General features: G+C 43.4%; 1 protein-coding gene across 24 annotated transcripts in view; it reads left to right on the forward strand.

Moving 5' to 3' along the window:
* Window positions 1-18,937, forward strand: part of FNBP1 (formin binding protein 1) — a 385,839-nt gene that overhangs the window by 292,007 nt on the left and 74,895 nt on the right. For 8 of the 24 annotated variants that reach the window (XM_079323975.1, XM_079323979.1, XM_079323987.1 and 5 more), the window contains exon 1: window positions 3,744-3,982. The exons of 14 other annotated variants lie outside the window; for them this stretch is intronic. In XM_079323975.1, the coding sequence (XP_079180101.1) occupies window positions 3,959-3,982 (24 nt within the window). In that variant the 5' untranslated portion in view covers window positions 3,744-3,958. Of the gene's footprint in view, window positions 1-3,743; window positions 3,983-18,937 lie in introns of those variants that run through there. 2 more of the 24 variants (XM_079323989.1, XM_079323972.1) reach the window with 2 other exon arrangements.

The raw sequence follows: 18,937 nt of genomic DNA on the forward strand, positions 1-18,937 counted from the left end.
GCCTCTAGGAAAGGTGTGTCCTCTTCCTTTCCCGGTGCTGTTTCAGTCCCAGTGTATGAGAGGTTACAAGCAATGTCCATGTTCCTTATCTTGGACGTGGATAATTTGGGTAGAGTTGTAAAATCAAAGGGAAGCAGCTGTAAGGGTGATAACTCAGGGGGAAAGGTACATTCTCTTCCTGCTACATCCTGGAAGCTGGAAGTGCTTGCCCAAGCTCTCAGAGTTGTGATTTTTCTTGCTTTGCATAAGTAAACAAACACAGAGTAAAAAGGTTTTGATTGAACTGTAGTTTAGGGTTTTATTTTATCTATTTTATACAGTTTTTCAATCATTTAGCAGTGAATCTGGCTGTTTTCAAGGGGAATTGGGGTTTCCTAAACAAAGTCCTGGCTTTCTAAAAATGGAATTGCTTCTAGCTGGGTATTGGAGCTGAATCTGGGAGTGTTCTGAATCATAACAACAGGGGAGATAAACAGAGAATTTACAGGAATAGGCCCATATCTGGATAATAGATCTGCATGGTCTTGTTCTGAGCTTGGCTGAGGGAAAATTCCTACCCAGCTTCTGTTGCTCAGATGTGGATTGTGCAAACTTAGTAGAGAAGTGCTAAATAATGTAACTTCTAAGTGTAATTTTGAGTGATTTTTTGAGACTGGAACCTACTAAGTTTTCCATCATCAGCTTTGGAATAAAGGGCTCTTAATGCTCCTGTCATTGCTAATTATATTAGTAATTAGTGACCAGCCAAGCTGCAGGCCCTGTTGTTTTGGGCACTGCACAACTGAAAGTAATAATGTGAGTGGCAGTCCCTGCCTTGGAGAGTCTCAGGCTAAAAAATGAAGGCAGTCAAAAATGGGGGGAAATTCTCCTCTTGAAACATCTAGGTTTAATTTTTCTTTTTAGTTTTTGTCTTGAGCCTCTGTCACAGAAATTTTGATAACTTATGATAGGTTTTTGCATGGTTTATTCTAATGTACCATCATAATACAAAACTTGTATTTCTGGCCTTTATCTCCCTGGAACTGGTGCAGCATTTCTATCTCTCAGTGTGGACAGGTTTCCCTGCCCATGCTGGTGTAACAGGTTTGCCCTGTTCCCCTCCCAGCTCTTTGTGCAAAAGGAAATTCCACACAAACTTAGCTCAGATGATACCAGTGCTGCTTTCTGTTTCTGTACATTCTTTCTCTACCAGTATTTATGGGTTCTGCTCTCAAAAAGTCCTGATGCAACTGTGCTGTCTGTCTGGTTTTGTGTCCTGGGTGGAGGTAGGGCTAAAGATGGTGGTCTGGGAGCCTGTGGAAGGGCAGGCCCTTGGAAGACTGTGGTTGTGCTTCAGGCAGCAGGGCAGGCTTGGATATTCAAATATGTTGGCAGTAGAAGGAAGAACTATTCTAAAATGAGCTGAACAGAGTGTCTCTTGGTTGTTGTGAAGCCAGCCCTTTCAAGTAATAACTTTTAATGATGTACAAAAGCACTGCCTGTTGTGTTTCTCTTCAAAGACAGCTGTGTGAGGAGCAGCACTCTGCTCTCATGTTCAAATCAATGGCACTTGGATAAAAATAAATGCAATTCTGTTATTAACATAACATTTGTCTTCATTGTTGTTCAAAATGTTGGAATTGCTTAATGTGTTTTTCTTACTCATGTAGGGTAAGAGCCAAGCATCAGTGGTAGAAGTGCATTAATCTAGGGGAGATAATGCTTGTTGTAGCAGCTGGTCAATTTTTATCTTCTCACATCAAAAGCATCCCCACCCTTTAAAAGCAGAAGCCTTTTACCTCAGGTGAATTAATATGCTTCCCTTTTTTATTCCCCCCCCCCCAAAATCTCTCATGAATAGACACAGCAATAAATATATCAGTCTAAAGCCTTTTTCCATTTGTTGTAGCTGAAAAGCAGAGATGCAAAATGAGATTAAGTGACACAGCTCAAATAAATGACACAGAGGAAGAGGATCACAAAAAATATTTTTCTGGCAAGAAAACAAGCCATTTTCTGCAAGGCCTGTGTAATTGCTACAATAACCCACATTTATGCAAAGGCAGATAATTTGGTTATTTTCCTGCTTGCTTGTTGAGCATTTTAGTGACAGATGGTGGATTTAATATTCTTGGATTTGGGTTATTTTGGGGGTGAGGGATGTATATACTGCTTAGCTGAGTTAGAAGTCAGGCCTTGCAGTGAGTTCACAGAATTAATTCAGTTGGAAGAAGTCCTCTGAGGTCATTGAGTCCAACCTGTGACCAATCCCCACCCTGTCAGCCAGACCGTGGCATTGAGTGCCACAGCCAGTTTTGTCCTGAACACCTCCAGGGAGGGTGACTCCACCACCTCCCTGGGCAGTCCCTGACAATATTTAATCATCCTTTCTATGAAGAAATTCCTTTCAATGTCCAACCCCAACCACATATGACACAGCTTCAAGGGTTCTAAGGTTGTGGGTTCTATTCCATTCTAACGCCCTCTTCTCCTTTACAAATGACCAAAACAGCAACATTTGCCTCAAAACCAGACTCACCTGGCTCGAGGGGAGGGTGGTAAGAGGCAGAGAAGGGCACCTGAGGGTGGCTGGGGCTGGGATCACCACCTCTATATTCAGCACAGGTGAGGTACCGCAAATACTGCATTCAATTTTGGGTCCCTCTCTTGAAAAAGGACACGGAGATCCTGGAGTGTATCCAGTGAAGTGACTTGTAAAATTTGTGTAAGGTTTAGAAAGCACAAAATCACACCATAGTTTGGGCTGGAGAGGACCTCTGAAGGCCATCCAGTCCAACCCTTGCAACGAGAAGGGACCTCTTCAACCATATCAAATTGTTCCTGCCCTTGATGCATGGAGCATCCACCACTTCTCCGGGCAGCTGTGCCAGTGCTGATGATTCTGTGACCAGGGCGGGGAGAGGCTCCTCCTGCCGTGTGACACCCATTGCTTGGCGACCTCCTCCTTCAACTGACCCGCGCTCCTCCATCGATACCCATTCCCCATTAACCCTGCTCCTCCACTGGTGCCCATTCCCCAGGGATCCACATTCCCCATTAACCCTGCTCCTCCACTGATGCCCATTCCCCAAAGATCCACATTCCCCATTAACCCTGCTCCTCCACTGATGCCCATTCCCCATTAACCCTGCTCCTCCACTGATGCCCATTTCCCATTGACTCCTGCTCCTCCACTGATGCCCATTCCCTAGTAATCCGCGTTCTTCATTGATTCCCGCTTCCCCACTGACCCCGTTTTCCAGCCACCGCCGCTCCCCAGCCATCCCCTCTCCCGCACTGCCGTCGTTCCTCACTGACCCCGCTCCCCGCTGCCCCCTTTTCCCGGCAGATCCCGGTTCTCCCCGCTGCCCCCTTTTCCCGGCAGATCCCGGTTCTCCCCGCTGTCCCCTTTTCCCGGCAGATCCCCGTTCTCCCCGCTGTCCCCTTTTCCCGGCAGATCCCCGTTCTCCCCGCTGTCCCCTTTTCCCGGCAGATCCCGGTTCTCCCCGCTGCCCCCTTTTCCCGGCAGATCCCGGTTCTCCCCGCTGCCCCCTTTTCCCGGCAGATCCCGGTTCTCCCCGCTGTCCCCTTTTCCCGGCAGATCCCCGTTCTCCCCGCTGCCCCCTTTTCCCGGCAGATCCCCGTTCTCCCCGCTGTCCCCTTTTCCCGGCAGATCCCGGTTCTCCCCGCTGCCCCCTTTTCCCCGCCGCTCCCCTCGCCGCCCGGGCCGCGCCTGCGCTCCGCCCCAGCGGCGGCGGCTCCGCGCGTGCGCAGCTCGGAGCTGTCAGTCGCCCCCCCCCCGCCCCTCGCCGCCCGGGCCATTTTGCGGCGCGATGAGGCGGGAGCGGCGGTGAGCAGCGCTTGTCCCGCCCGCTCCGCTCGCACCGCCGGGCACGGCCCTCCCGAGGGCGAGCAGGCACAGCCGGGGACAGCGGCACCCCCAGCGCCCCCCGCCCGCCCCCTGAACGCCGGCGGAGCCATGAGCTGGGGCACGGAGCTGTGGGTGAGTGGCAGCGCGGGGGCAGCGGGAGCCGCACCGGGGCATAACGGTCCGGGGCCGGTGAGGGGCGCCGGCTCCGCTCCGCACCCGCACCTCGGAGCGGCTCAGCCCAGCACGGGGGTCCTCCCTGCTCGGCAAACTTTCATGTGCAGCCTCTGCAGGGAAATCTCAGCGGAGGTTCAGGAGTTTGATTTAATTTGGCTGGAAGAATTAAATTAAACAGCAGCTCCATAGCACGAAAAAGCGGCGGCGGCTGGGGAGCGGAGGGAGGCTCGCAGCGGAGCGTGGGGTGGGTTTTGTGTGTGGCTGCTGCGGGAGGCTCCGAGGTGGCTCTATGGACAGGGGGTCCGGTTTCAGGAGAGGGAGCTGCAGGGAAGAAAAGCCAGATGATAAAATTTCCTATTGCTACTGTTAAGGGGCTTATCTCCACGCTGGATTTGAAGGACGGAGATTTTTACGAGAAGAGTTTTGTGTTGCGTGTAAATAAAGCAGGTTTTAATGATGCAGAGGGTTTCAGTGTATGAAAGTCCTTGATGCTTTTGAGGAGAACCTGGAAAGTATAAATGCGTTTGGTTTACGGTGGAACGTTAATGGAAAATATCGGACTGCTAAAAGGAATGAGAAGTGGGCAATAGCGATGTGAAATGGTCTCTCGCTAATGAGAGGAAACAAGGGACGGGAGATAAAAGAAGTCTGTGAAGGCAGAAGAGCTGTTCCACATATTGAGTCACAAAGAGGACACGGTGCAGCCATGTTTGATGGTGGAGCATGGAGCAAACCTGCTGGGTCTGGCAGGGCTGGTACCCGCGGCAGGAGGCTGCTCTGCCCCGACTGCTGGGACGGGAAACATCCTGCGACAAACCCGTGCTGGGGAACCGGGAAAAGAGGGCAACGGAAACGGTGTTTGAATGAAGAAGCCAAGAATAAGTGGCAGAGGGTCATCTGGATTGTGAAGCGCTGCAGGATTCTCTCCTGTAGTCATGTGTTGGTGGCTGGTAACCGGTGCGAGTTGTGATGAAAATATATCTGAGCTTTTGAGCTGCCCCTTGTAGGAATGGTTATTTCAGATGTGCTAATTGCTGTCCTTTCTGGGTGCATTCCTGGCCCGCTCTGGCAGGCAGTTCAGCATCCCGTTTTGCTGTGACATTGGAGTCATGTTGTAGCCAGATCTGGTTAGAACTATGCAGTAAATTAGGGAGCAACTGCTGGCTGGGAGAGGTTATTTTGGTGTGTTTTTATATGCCATATAAAGATAGGTGATAAATGCTGGTGAAATAGTGTAGTGATGCTATATTGATTCATCAGTACATAAACAGCTCTGCTGCATGGGAATGTTTCTGGGAGAACCTGCAGTTGCCTCCTTTTTCTGCATCTTGGATGCTTTGGGAGGAGACTGAATAGTTAGCATGGAATTCAAGCAAGAGGCAGTATAATTTGATAATTCTGTCACTGGAAAATAAATTCTGAATTCTCAAAAAAAAAAAGAGGTTTTTGGTTTTGGTTTTTTTTTTTTTTTTTTTCTTTTTCCACTCCTAGAACTGCAAGCAATTCTGAGGTTTTCCTGAACCAGAATGGTAGTAGAGAGTAGTGCCTATAAATAGTTCTTTTATGTAATATTTGTAGGGGTGTGTGCAGCCATGTAAGTCTTCTGCAACAATTACAAATTGCTTTTGTAGCATTTTTTTATCAGAAAATTTTGTTTCTGAAATTGTCTTCAGTAGCATCAAAGTATCATTTTTTCACCTCCTCAATGTAGTATTGTGAGAAATGTAGCCGGTTACTGAGAAAAAAGCGTTGGATCGAGAGAATAAATGAGTCTAGATACAAATTTGGCAGGAGTTGTTCCGGTTTGATTTGGGTAGAGCTCTGAAAACACGTCGGTTTCCAGTGCTCTGGGTATTTAGGCCAAAACAGTGTTTTCTCTCTCTATGTTCACCCTTTCACTGGAAAGAAAACCACACAACCAACCTGCATTTAATATATGCCAACTTGTTTTGTTGATCATGGCATTTCTTTTTTAAACAAAATTAAATTTCCATTTACCTTAGAACTTTTTTTTTTTCTTTAATGGGTTTTCAGGAGCAGGTGTGGTAAGCAGCAAATGCCTATTTTACATATGACTCATAAGTAGTTTGAAGGGCTGAAAGTTGAAGCAAAAGCAAGTGTTTTTAATTGTAGTTCAGAAATTTGTTTAAAAATCAGCAGTGTTTTATCAGACTTAACTTGCACCCTGTATCTCTGATCTACCAGGCTGCATGCATGTTCATGATTCACTCCTTTAAATATAGCAAAGAAGTAGAATCCAGCTTGCTTTTTAGAGCTCATAGAATGTTAATCTGCTTGAAGTTATGTAGAATTTCTCTTCATTCCTTGTGGGAGAAAAAGGCTGGTAGCAGAAAGCCTAATTCTTTAGAAGCAATAAAATCCCTTTGGCAACATGTGAGTTATTCCCTAAACAGGCTTTTAGCCACGTGCTGTGATGTGAGTATATCCTGTGCATTTAGGATGCAAATCTTACTGCCACTTTCCTGCTGACATTTCACTTGGTTCTGGACTTTGGTACCATCTCACGATTGTCCCCGTGGGTGTGAATGGACCCAGAACCAGCAGAATTATTCTGTGTCCTAATGCAGAGTTTATATCCCACATTAGGCAGAGTGCTGGGGGTATTGGGTTGTCTGGGGCCTCCCAGTAATCCAGTGTGGCAAAACAAAACCTGGAGGTCTCTGTAACCCTGTGTGCAGCTTCTGTCCACCCAAACCCTGCAGAATTCCTTCTGCCTGTTATATCTAAACTTTCAGGAGCTGAGGAGGAGGCAGCAGGTTAAGGACAAAGAGCAGGCACAGCACCAAAAACATTTTGTTTTTCACCCCAGTTCAAGAGTGCGTTAAGGGCTGACAGGCAGGAGGGTGTAGCACATATTTAATTCACGTCTGATTCTTGAAACTCGGAGTGTTTTCTAAATACTTAACAAGTGGAAGTGATAAGTGAAGGTTATGTAGGGGTGCAGACTTGTATAGTCAGTGCTACACTTTGGGGACAACTGTAAAAACACACTTGGATCTCCTTCACCTTTTTCCTCTTGGCTAATGGGAAAGCACATGGAGCATGGTACCCACAGCTCTTCTGAAGGGCACTTTAGTGGGTAGAATCCCAAGTGTGTGCCACAATTCCCACCAGTGTCCTTTTGTGTGGTATGAGGCCCTTGAAACAAGTGGGATTACATTGCAAACTGAGCTGGAACCTCGGTCTTCAGGGTAGAAAAGGCTGTGGCTGCTGTATTGAATGGAATAAACTTCCTTTTTGTCTGATTGTGGCGTTTGGTACTGGGTGTAGTTTGGGGGACTTACTGTGAATTTGTGGTTAGGTGGTCCAGGAAATATTCTGTCTTTTCAGAACAAGGTCACAGTGCATCAGGTGGCCAAGTGATTCAATGTGGAAAGTTTTGGTTTGGTTTTTTTTTTTTTTTAATGCATGTTTCAGAGGTGCAGACATTGTGGGTTTGCTGCTGCAGGTTTTTTTCCCCACATTCAGTGTAAAATTAAAAAAAAAACAAACCCGGGAGAGAGGTGATTTAATCAGTCTTTCTTTGACCTTTTGAGAGCTGGGTGGCTGCTAACAGCTGTCACTGTCCTTTCAGCCTGTGAGAAGGTGGATGGATATTCAGTATTTGCTCGGGTCTTAATTTGCTGCCCGGATGCAAGAGGCTCTGTGGGCCAACTCCTGACTGAAGCAATCCTTGGGGGACCACACCTTTTGTTTATAGGGTGTTCCAGCATGCTTCACTATGAAAACACATGGTTTGTGGATATGTTTGTTTGGGTTTTTTTTTTTTTTTTCCTTTTAAAGTTCATTCCGCATAGCTGCAACTCTGAGAACTGGAAGGCCCCCTTGCTATTTGTAACTGCTAAAACGTTTCCTCTTTCAGCCCTCACGCCTCTATTTCATCAGCAGAATTTGTGTTTAAACAGCTGTAATCTTGCATTTCTGCAATTTGCTTGAATGCAGCATTGTTCTTCAATAGTATTTGCAATGTATGGGTGTTGCATGTGGTGGTGACTCACATTTGGAAACCATCTGGAGTACCTGGGTGATTTTGACCTTGGTGCCATTGCACAGCAATCAAACGTGAACTCAAAGTAAAACCGTGTTTTCTTCTGATTGTGAGAGCATCTGCAGGGCTGGATTAGGTTTGATGTATTGATCATTGAGCCAACATCCAGTTTTAATGTATGCAGCACTGTAGCTGATTGCAGACAATTCTCACACCTCCTTACTGCCCCCCACCCACTAAGCTCTTTGGGGCTGGGTGTTAAATGTTCTTTTTCAAGACTTAAAAAGAAAGGAGGTGGTGTGTGATGGGAAAAGGACACAAGTAATTAGTCTTGCATTATAAGTCATGGGTTAACTCTGAGCTGAGAGTTTCCATTATGGGCCTAACCTTCACAGGTGGGTGGGTGAATTGTCGGTAGTTTAGACAATCTTCTCCTGTGGTGATGGCAAATGCTCTTCTGAAACGTGTATTTTATTCTAAATTTGCTGTGAAACTTACTTAATGTTATTCAGGCAACTCCCAGAGCCAGAGCTGGGTATTCCTGGCCCTTTTTTGTGTGTATGTTTCATAGAAACTTGGTTCTTGTTTAGTAACCTGTTAAAACTTTCTTATATTTCAAGGAGTCTGGAATCTCACCCAGAAAAATATAATATAAAAGCACCCTAAGAGCAAATACAGTGAAAGGCTAATGTCAATAATGTATGCATTATATTCATAAATTTTGCTTGGTTATTCTAAAGCTCTTAGTAAAAGTTGTATGCAGAGTGCTGGTGATGGGCACTTCAAAGCAAAACACACTTTTTAATAAGTAGCATTAGTTTAGTATTCTGCATATTTATTTGGACAGTTCTAAGGTAGCAAAATCGTCTGACATTAATACCCCTTTTTTCACTGGCTGTTTTAAGTGGTCAGCCCGTACATGCAGATTAGTGATGAGAAATAGTTCATAGAAGCTGAGTCATTACAGAGCATCTGCAGAGTGCAGCTCACACCTTGGTGTGCATGCCCAGCCTCTGTGCCATCAGACTCCTTTCAGCTTAAAATGAGACATTTTGAACCTTTAGGGTGATGTGTGGGGGCTGCCCTGCTGCTCGCAGGGAGAATGGGGTTATGTGAAAATCCCTGCTCACCCCTGCAGGCACCAGGAGCAGAGATTCCCTTTTGTACCTGAGTAATTCGGTTTACAACTCTGATTCTCTTTAAGAAAGAACATTTCTATAATATTGTCAAACTACCTATTCTCCTATTTTCTACCTCTTCATTAAAGAATGGGGGATTTACGGTGTTTCAGCGTGAGTCAGGACTCGCAGAATTCAGTGTTTTCCCTTCAGCCGTATTGTGGCTGCTCAGGATCCCCCGCTTCCTTGAGCCATATGGGGAAGGCAGTCAAACACGAGCCCGTGTTTTTCTGGACTCTTTGCAGCTCATTAGTGTTACTCATGTTGTGAAACATTCTTTTTACGGCAGGATTTCAAAAGCTGGTAAAACACTCTTTTAAAGCAGAATTTCAAAAGCTAAGTTTCACGTGAAGAGTGGGAGCCACTGTTGCACTGTGACACGGTAACTTAATAACCTGCTTTACATTATTGCCTTTGATTGCTGGACAGGTAACCCGCTAATGAATTTTTGGGAATTCACTTTCATCCTGTTTGAAATACTGCTGCTGAGATTGATTATACATTGAACCTAGTCCAGCTGTCAAAATCCAATGGTTTGTTGAGTTTCCTCAGTGTTCGTGTAAATATTTTAAAATAACTTCCCCCTTCAGTATAGTTGTATGCTTCAGTTGTAACTTCTTCCTTTCACCCTTAGAAATACTGCTTTTTTATTTTTTCTTTTTCTTTCTGAAAACAATACACTGGTTAAATTGGTGAAACACTGTTGTCTCTTGGCATATTGTAGTCTTTGCCATTCTTTTTAATCAAAGGCTTTAGCTCTAAAATACAAAACTGTGCAAAGTAGTGTGTATATATATTGTATGTATGTACAGGGTATGATGATTTTAGTCTTTCTTCTCAAGCAGGTGGGGTGTTTGGATCCCTTTGGAATTTAACATCAGAGTTTCCATGTTGTTTAGAGACAACCTTATTAACCTGCTCGATAATTACTTTTGGTCTCAGTTTATTGAGAATGGATTGTTGGCATAATTAAATAAGATGTTTCTTTTTGCATCTAAAACTGGAAAAAACTGTGGAAGGGCTTCTAGATTAACTCTTCTGTAAATAAAGTGCAAGAATGAAATATTGTTTGCCTGGTGTTCATTGCTGATCACTGAAGCAGATCGTGTAGTAAACCCTTTAAAGAAGCAGTTCTGTTGCAATGTTGTCCTTAATTTATTTGAGGAAGAGTCAGCCTAATTGGCAAAACAATCAAAAAGAACAACATCAATCCCCCAGATGCCCTCAGAAATCCTGTAAAGCAATAAAACTTGAAAAGGAGTCACTTGGGAATTAATGTCTGGTTTAGAAGGATGGTCCCCAATGAGCTACCAAGTCACCCAGAGAGTCCTTAATCCTGAGGAAATCCCAGAGTGGATTATTCTTGTAGCTGAAATAATAGAGACTTCTTCAATTATTGTGTCACTTGGCCCTTTTTTTTTTTTTTTAAGTATCTTTCAAGTGCTTCTATTTGGTACCTGAAGTGTTTTTATTAAGTAAAGCCTTCAGTTCTGCCCTTGCAGTGGTGCTGGTGTAAATGCTGCCAGTATCATTCATTCCCTGAAGGGGAAGGGTATTTGTACTGTTTAGATTTACTCCTCTGGGAATAGCAGGTACAATTTCTCTCATAAATCATTCATTTTATACTTGAGACATTTATTTTATTGCTCTGAGTCTGTGGATGTGCAGATAAAGGAGTGCTACCAATGTGACAGGAGTAGAATCATCTTGCAAGGATTCTGTGCATATTCTTTATTCCTAGCTGCACTCCTGGAGATTTTGCTCCAAGAAATTTCTTATTTGGTGCTTTGGACAGTTTCCTCTGTCTCAGACTCTATTCTAGACTGAGCTGGGAGCCCTTCTTATTGAGAATGTGTTTAACATTTTTTTCTTCAAATCATCTATTTTCTGCCGTTTAAAATTTTCCATGTTAGGGTGCTCAGGCTGCAATTTTCCTCTTTCCTGCCTTTTGCTTTTTGTGTTTCAGACCAGTCAGGATCATCCAGAGCCAGTGTATTGCACATGCTGAACACGGTGCCTCTGGTTTTGGAAAGCTGTAGTGCTCCCATTCATTGGAGCAAAGTTTTGAAATTTGGCAGACAGAAGCTGTTGAACAAGGATATTCTTGCTGCTGTTGAGAAAATATTCCTCAATTAGGCAAACCTGTAAGTCCTTGGAAAAATACCACTTTGCCTGTACTCAGTAAAGATGTTATTGACCAAATCTTCCTGGGTGCTGGCTACGTTTTGGCCTTGGAGGGATTTTTGTGGGGCAAGATGAGGTCACCCACAGAATAATTGACTTGAAGGAGGCTCAGTCTGGTCCTTGCAGGAGAGCAGGCAGGCTTGCCATGCCATGGCTGCTCAGGGCCAGGGTGGGGCTGGGCAGCCTCCTCTGCTCTCAGGCTCCTTTGTTGGCACCCAGGGGCACAGAGGGAGAAGCTGCCTGGAGGACAGCTCTGATGAGTGGGATCTGGGATGTGTTATGGAAGAGCAGGGGAGAGGGATGGGAAGCATGGCTGCTCCAAGTCAAGCTAAAGAACCCTCTGACCACTTTTATTCTTTAAGAGCAGCAAACTGGTTCTTCTGTTGTCATGGACTGGTTCTTGTTGCACTCACCTGAGGGTGAGGTGTGTGGTCAGAGAGGAACCCAGCTGGTTCAAGAGACTGAATGTGGAGAACTAGAGATCACACCAGGATCTGGTTACAGACAGTTGGGTCTGCTTGTCTAGGAACTGTTCCTGTGATGGAAGTGCCAGGGATGATGGAGAGGGTCATTTGAGGAGAGATAATTCAAACTGGCAGTTCTGACAGTGACTGAAGAAGGACTGGTAGGGTGAAGGAAGCAGCAGAAATGAGCTCAGGGAACTCAGGAGGAGAAAATTAATTTAAACAAAGAAAACAAGGAACCAGTCAGTAACAGGGAAACAGCTTGGATAAAAGCTCATAGAGAGAGCAGGGCTGGGCTCTGGGCAGGATGGGTGGGATTGTGACTTGCTGTCAGACTGGATGTGCAATGGGATTAGTGCATTAGGAACAGCAAGTCAAGAGTTTGATGGGATCAGGAGAAAGTACAGTGGGTGCACAGGGGGAAGGAATAAGCATGGAGCAAAGGATGAAGATTAGATAAGAAGTAAAGCAGAAAAATAGTGCAGGGACCTAGCAGCCCTCTTTTGGCTTTGTAGAATTTCTATTTTATGTGGCTTTTTCCATGTCATGTGTAAGTAGAGTTGACATACTGGTTAGAATGTATATACATTGATTTCTGTGGTTGCACTTTGCATCTTTACTCACTGTGGAAGGATATTTGACAACATCCCCAAAGAAAAGCTTTATCCAGAATTGTGTGCACTGCTGTTTTTCATTCACTTATTCTGTGCAGAAAGCCTGAAGGAATTTTATAGCAAATAAGTTCAAAATGTGTTTAGATAATATATTTCACTTTGAATTATACTCTCTTAGGCAGAGAGAAATGCTTTAGCACTTTTATCTTCTGTTTACAAAAAGGAAAAAAAAATGATAGGCATGGAGCAGGGAGTGAATCAAAGTGTGTTTTCTCAAACAAAAGTTAAATGGGGAAAAGAAATATTTCTTGCCCTCTTGAGGGCTGTTGATCTGTCAAATGTGGGTCTTACAGGAGTGGCATTCATTAGGAGTGTGTAACTCAGGTTTTGCTGTAGTAAAAGAAAAACTGGCATTGGATGAACAGGGAGAGCTGCAATAGACCAATACATAAATATTTTTTCACCCATCCTGGCTCTCTCTCCCAAGTATAACAGTCTGAGATCCTTTTGCTCGTGTGTAGTCACTGGAAAAGCCTAAAAATAAAGGGTGAGAGGAAAGGGTTCTATGTGCTGGTCAAGAGCCTTTATTTCCTTACAAGTCTTTGGAGCTGTGAAACATCTGGGTTTTGCACAGGATGCTTTTGGCACGTGTTTGTAAGTTAACATGCAAAAGCTGAAAAACTGCACAGCTTTGCTTTGGTTTTTGGTGTGCAAAACAACAAAGAAATTGGTGGAAATACTGGTTAGGGGTTTGCTCAAGGACTCCATCATCAGTGAGAGGCTCCATCCTCCCAAAGCACACTGCCTGACACCAGGATCAAGGCACCCATCCCAGATTATGGTTGCATGCTTTACCTGAAACCCAAAATTGCACCAGCCAACCCTTTAGGTAGTGAGAATGCTGCTCACATGACATGTGTGACTGGCTGCCTATTTAAATCAGTGCCCTGGGGATTTACAGCCTTATTTTTGGAAGGGGGGGCTAGCTAGGTTCCAGCTCTATTTAAAGAGAAAATCAAGTGTCTCTGGCTGTGTCCTTCTGAGATGCACTGGAGTAGCTCAGGAGAGCACCCTGCAAGGGGGTGGGAGCTTGCATCCATTCCTGGTATGTGTGAGCATCTCCCCACCACCTTTTCCTTTGGATTTTTCTGGGCTGGTTTTATTTTTGCATTGTGGTTCTTATTCTGATTCTTGCCTGCATCATCCTGATACCAGTATTAAGTATAAAATTGCTGAAAGCTCCTTTTCCAGAGTATGATTGACATGAAACCATCTTGAAATAGGAAAGCTGGAATTGTTGGAAAATGACAATTTTTGCTAGAAAATGTGCTGTTTTGAAACACATACACCTAATTTAGGCACTGTTGGAGACTGGGTCTGCATAGTTGTCACTCTTGGAAAATACTTAGTTTTGAACAGAAAGGTATCACAGTGCCAGCATTTAATGGTTGAGAGAGTGTGTTGAATTGTTCCACTTACTAAAACCTTGGCTGAGCTAAACAATACAAATATAAATATTTCACTTGGCTATTAGCAGTTGAGTTGAAATACTTGATGGTTGGGAACAGCATGGCAGAATGGTGTGCTTCATTCACACAGAGGTCAGAAGACATTTTACATGATATTTATGGGTTTCTTGCACACAATTATAGACATTTGTATTGATTTGAATCTGCTGTTGGCTTGGTGTAGTCTGCTGTGGTTTATTTGTGGGTTAATCTCTGGGAACAAAAATAAATGGAATAGTGACAGAGGAATCAAAACAAGAATCCACACTAGGAGAGTGGAACAAGTGAAAAACGTCAAACTAATGAAAATTCAGACCCTGTTCTAACATTTAGAATGTAAGAATGAAGTGTTTGGGGGTTTTATTCATGGTATATTGACACATGTGGTGTTTAGAAGGTGCTGGTCAGTGGAGCACTATTGATTTCTCTCTGGGGGCAAGGCATCCATCCAACCTTCCTGGCAGGGGGTGGGACTGATTCTTTAATCAGAACAGCAACAATCCATCCTGAAGCTTCCTCAAGGTATTAGGGCTAAATTAAACAGTCTGGGACTAGTGTGTAAGCCCTAATGCACTTCAAGAGGCTTTTGTGGATAGGAAAATTTTGAAAATAATCAGAAGATGAACCCAAAAGTAACAGGAAAAAGCCACAGGCACAAATCACCCTTAAAAAGGGGACCATAATACATTTTCTTTGTGTGGTGCAATGCTTAAGGCTCAGATTCTCTTAGGGAAGAAAAGATGCACGAACTATACAGCTCTATTCATGGCACTGCATTTAGAACTTGTGTTCTGTCCTTTGTGTATGTGTTCCATAGCTGTTCCAAAAATAGATATGGTCACAAAATACCAAATTAGTAGAAATAGGCATCCTAAAGCCAGGAAATGCACCATTTTTCAAGCAACAATCACTACAGAGGAAATGTGGGATCTTATGCATATTGTGCTATGTCTTTATTTTACAAGGTTGGTTGCTTGTGTGCATTTGCAGAATCCATAATCTGTGAGAATTTTGTAAGGGTAAAAATGTCCTGGTTGCATTCAGCTTTATTTGGACTTTTAATTCTCTTTAACTTGGAGGAGGAATGAAACATGATCACTGAGCTGAAATCTGTATAGTGAGAGCTAGCTACAAATTGTCAGTAGCCTTGTTAGATGTGCTTACTGATCATTATGGATGTCATTCATGTACAAAAATACTCAAAAAATAAAAGTGAGGAGCCCACATGACAGCTGTTCTGTCTCACTCTTAGTTCTCAGTCACTTTGTCTTGGTCCATCTCACTCTACAGACCAAAAGCCAGGTAAGCAGTAATTTTATTTTTCCATAATGTTGGAATCCTTTACAAGTATATCCATAAGGCCTGAGGACTTCATGAAAGCTGGAATGTTTTAGGGTGGCTTTATTAGTAATGTCTGTGAATTCTGAATGTCCCTCATGGAGACTGGCAGGTGTTGTCACTGAGCCTCTGGCTTCAGAGCTGCCCTGCCCAAATCTTCTCCCATAACATAAACTTCACTGGTCCTAGTGGTTCTTGGCCCACCAGTTTGGACCATGATTTAGCAGCCAAAATTTTTGAGTGATAGATTTCAGCTTCAGGATTTGTGAAAAACAAACCTTTTATTTTCCCTTCCTTGCCTGGGAGCAGTTTTGACTCAACCTTTGGACCAGAGTTGTAGCTTCCAAAAAACTATTTTAAGTGGAAGGTATTGTCATTGGAACAACTGTGGAGCACTGAGTGACCTCATTGTCCTTACTCTGTGGGAGGGGATGTTCTTGTCAATTTGTGAGAAATTTTCTTTCTTTCCCTGCCTTCTTTGTAGGTAGGTAAACACACATTTGTTTTCCTCTTCCTCTCTGAATCAGTCTGGTTCAGAGGCCAAACTTGCTTTCCCTGCTTGGCAGATAAAGCATCTTGTAGATTCAAGTCAATATCCTCTTTCATATTTTTTAAATGATTCAACTGCTCATCAAGCAACTGGTCTATCCCTGTGTTATAAAATAGTTGGGGAGTCATGGGACAGTCAGGGAACTGAGCCCAGAAGCTCCAGTTGCTGTGTGAGGATCAGTAGCTCAGGCCCATTGAAGTCAAAGGTTGGACAGGAGGTTCCTGTTTGTTCTTCAAACAAAAGCATTTCTTCTGTGTTTGTGAGCTCTTTAATCCAACAGGCAGAGCTGCAGCCTTTTAATGGATGGAAGCTGAAGTAAGCAAAGCATAGATATGAGGAAGAGGAAAGGAGAAGAGGAGGAAGGCTGACATGTTTACACCTTAGTCGTGACCTCTGCTGAAGACAAAATTTACTTTTCTAATGTTCCACAGCAGAGCAGGTTCTTCTTTTTAATATCCCATTATTTTCCCATGTCCACCCCCCATGCTTCTTCCTTCCCATGAATAGATTATTTATTCTCAAAACCAGTTTGTTTTGCCTTTCTTGCATTAGTCAGAAGATTTATCTTATCATCGTGTACTTTAAAATTTGCAACATTTGTTTTCAAAGATGTTGCCTAAAGTGCAGTGTGATAACCTCTCACAGACTTGAGCACTGTGTCAGAAATGTCACATTTAGCAAGGGTCCTGTAGGTCAGCTGAATGCACCAAGTGTGACAGGAAAAGCAAAAAACCTATTTTGGGAGACCCAGAGCAGCAGAGAGAGACTTGCTGATAGTGACATAATAAAACAGCAAGATACTTGAAAATTTAAGAAGTGTTTTGAGGTGATGAGTTTTCATTTGCTCCAATGAACTGCAATATCCAAAGCTCAGTGTCTCTTCCAAAAAAATAAGAACTTGCCTTTTAATACCTTCCACTTTTGAGTAAATGTCTAGTACAGTCTCATTTCAGTAATAAATTATTTGGAAATCCATCTAACAAGACTTGAGGAATGCCTTGGTGCCATTTTTAGGATGTCAATCCTTGTAATGCTTGGGCTTCTGTTTTTATTCAGTGCTTATTGTATTGTTCCACAAGTACCTTGTTTTTTGTTTTGGTTATTTTTTTTATTTTAATATGTATTTGTTTCTTAAACTTGGATTTGTTGGCAGCATTTTTTGCTGGAGATCTCACCCCTCTTGTGCTGGGCAGGCACTGGGCAATCCAGGCACTGATGGTCTCAGTCTTGCAAATCATATGACATTAATTAAAGACAAAGATTGGAAGGATGGAGCACAAGACACTCAATAATGTGGAAACCTTCAGCCTCTCCCATCTCTTCATGACTCTTCTGGTCTGGGGTAAAATATGGCAATTTCCCTTGTGCCCATGTTTATTATGAAAATTCTGTGCTGTGAAATTGTAACTACTGAATAATTACAGTAGTATGGGGCAAACCTAAAAAGTAAAATAGAGGGTATCTATTTTATTGTGTCTTCTGGTGTTGAAAAGCAATATGGCAAGCTGATAGTACAATTTATTTTGGGCATTTATTGCAGTATTCCCTGGATGTTATAAAAAGTGTGTATGTCTGACAGCCACATTTCAAAGAGTTTTTTCAATGCACTAATTAATTCTCTTCAAATAAATAGTCATGCAAAAAAAATGATATACAATATCAATATTTTATGGCATCTGCTTATAATCCTCCCAGTCTAGAATTCTGAAGTTGTGTGGGGGGTGGTATACACACATCCCAATAAAGGGAGGATGGAATGTGTGTGTTTTCTTTTCATTTGAGGAATGAATTACTCCTTAAAGATGTGACTGTGAGGTGCCCTACATGGTCCTGTGCATAAAGAATGTAGGAAACAGGTTCTCCTGTCTTTGGAGGCTGTTGCACTGTGAGTCCTGTGGATGTTGCCAGGAATGGAGATTCTGTTCCCTGAATGCAATGACCTGGTCTCCACCTTCCAGGTTTGTCCAGATGCAGCAAGTTTGCAGAAGTTACACTGGAAGTGGGGGCAGTTTTTCTCTTGCTGCAGGAAGCAGTGAGCCCAAGTGACCAAGATCTTACTGTGCACATCACATTGTTTCACTTGCCTCTGTTGAACAGCACAGCAATGAGCTGACCTAAATTCATGGTTCTCTGGTGAGATGTCAGTCTGCTCTTGAGCTGTTTGCAGTACTTTCATCTGTGAACTGCCTGTGTTTGATGTTAGTGCTGTGTTATCAGCCTCTGATTGTTAAATGGAGAATCATTTTTCTTGTGAAGAAGTGAATTTGTGACAGATTTGTGTGCAATTTGTGGGCACTGTTTGTGTCAGAGTTGGGGAATCCATTACTTTCTGGAAATGACAAGCATTTGTTAGACTTCCTCCCACAGCAGTGACAGAAAAGAGCAGTGCTGTGCTCACCATCCTCTTTTGATGCTTCATGGTTTGTTATTGCTGTGATAGGAAAACACAAGGAGCAGGTTGTAATGTAAGCATTCCCTGTGTTTATTTGTTGGTGGTGGTGTGGTAGCCTTCCACTTGATCTTCCAGGAATGTGAGAAGAGTGGAAATCAGGATGACACATCTGTAGTTTAGTCACAAAGTTCCACCCCTTGTGCTCTGTGAGCAGCATACTTTGCTATTACAAAGTCCTAAAAAACCAATTAATTAAGAAATATTCCTGTAACACACACTGTGCTGTCACACTGACCCAAACTTAACCAGCAGCTCCCAGTGATGAAGATTTTAATAACATTTAACCATGGTTTCTGTTAGTCCTTTGACTAAGCACATCATGATGTATGTGGTGTGGTGGTCTTGGTTTTGTTTGCCCTCAAAGACACAAGAATGCATTTTATTGCTGTCCCTGTAACCAGTCCAAAGTACAGCAAGCAGCTTTACACTTGAAAAACTGTAGCACCCTTTCAGGAAATATCTGTGGCCCCTCAGATTTTTTCAGCCTGCTCACACATTCAGAACCCTGGACAAGCAGCTTAAGATCTGAATGAGATTGTTCACCAAATGAGTTGGTGCAGCATATTAATTTGCTGGTGCTTCTAAATGCCTGCAGTGTTACAAGAGCCTGCAATGG

The sequence above is a fragment of the Erithacus rubecula genome, assembly GCF_903797595.1.
Source record: "Erithacus rubecula genome assembly, chromosome: 21".
Taxonomy (NCBI): Eukaryota; Metazoa; Chordata; class Aves; order Passeriformes; family Muscicapidae; genus Erithacus; species Erithacus rubecula.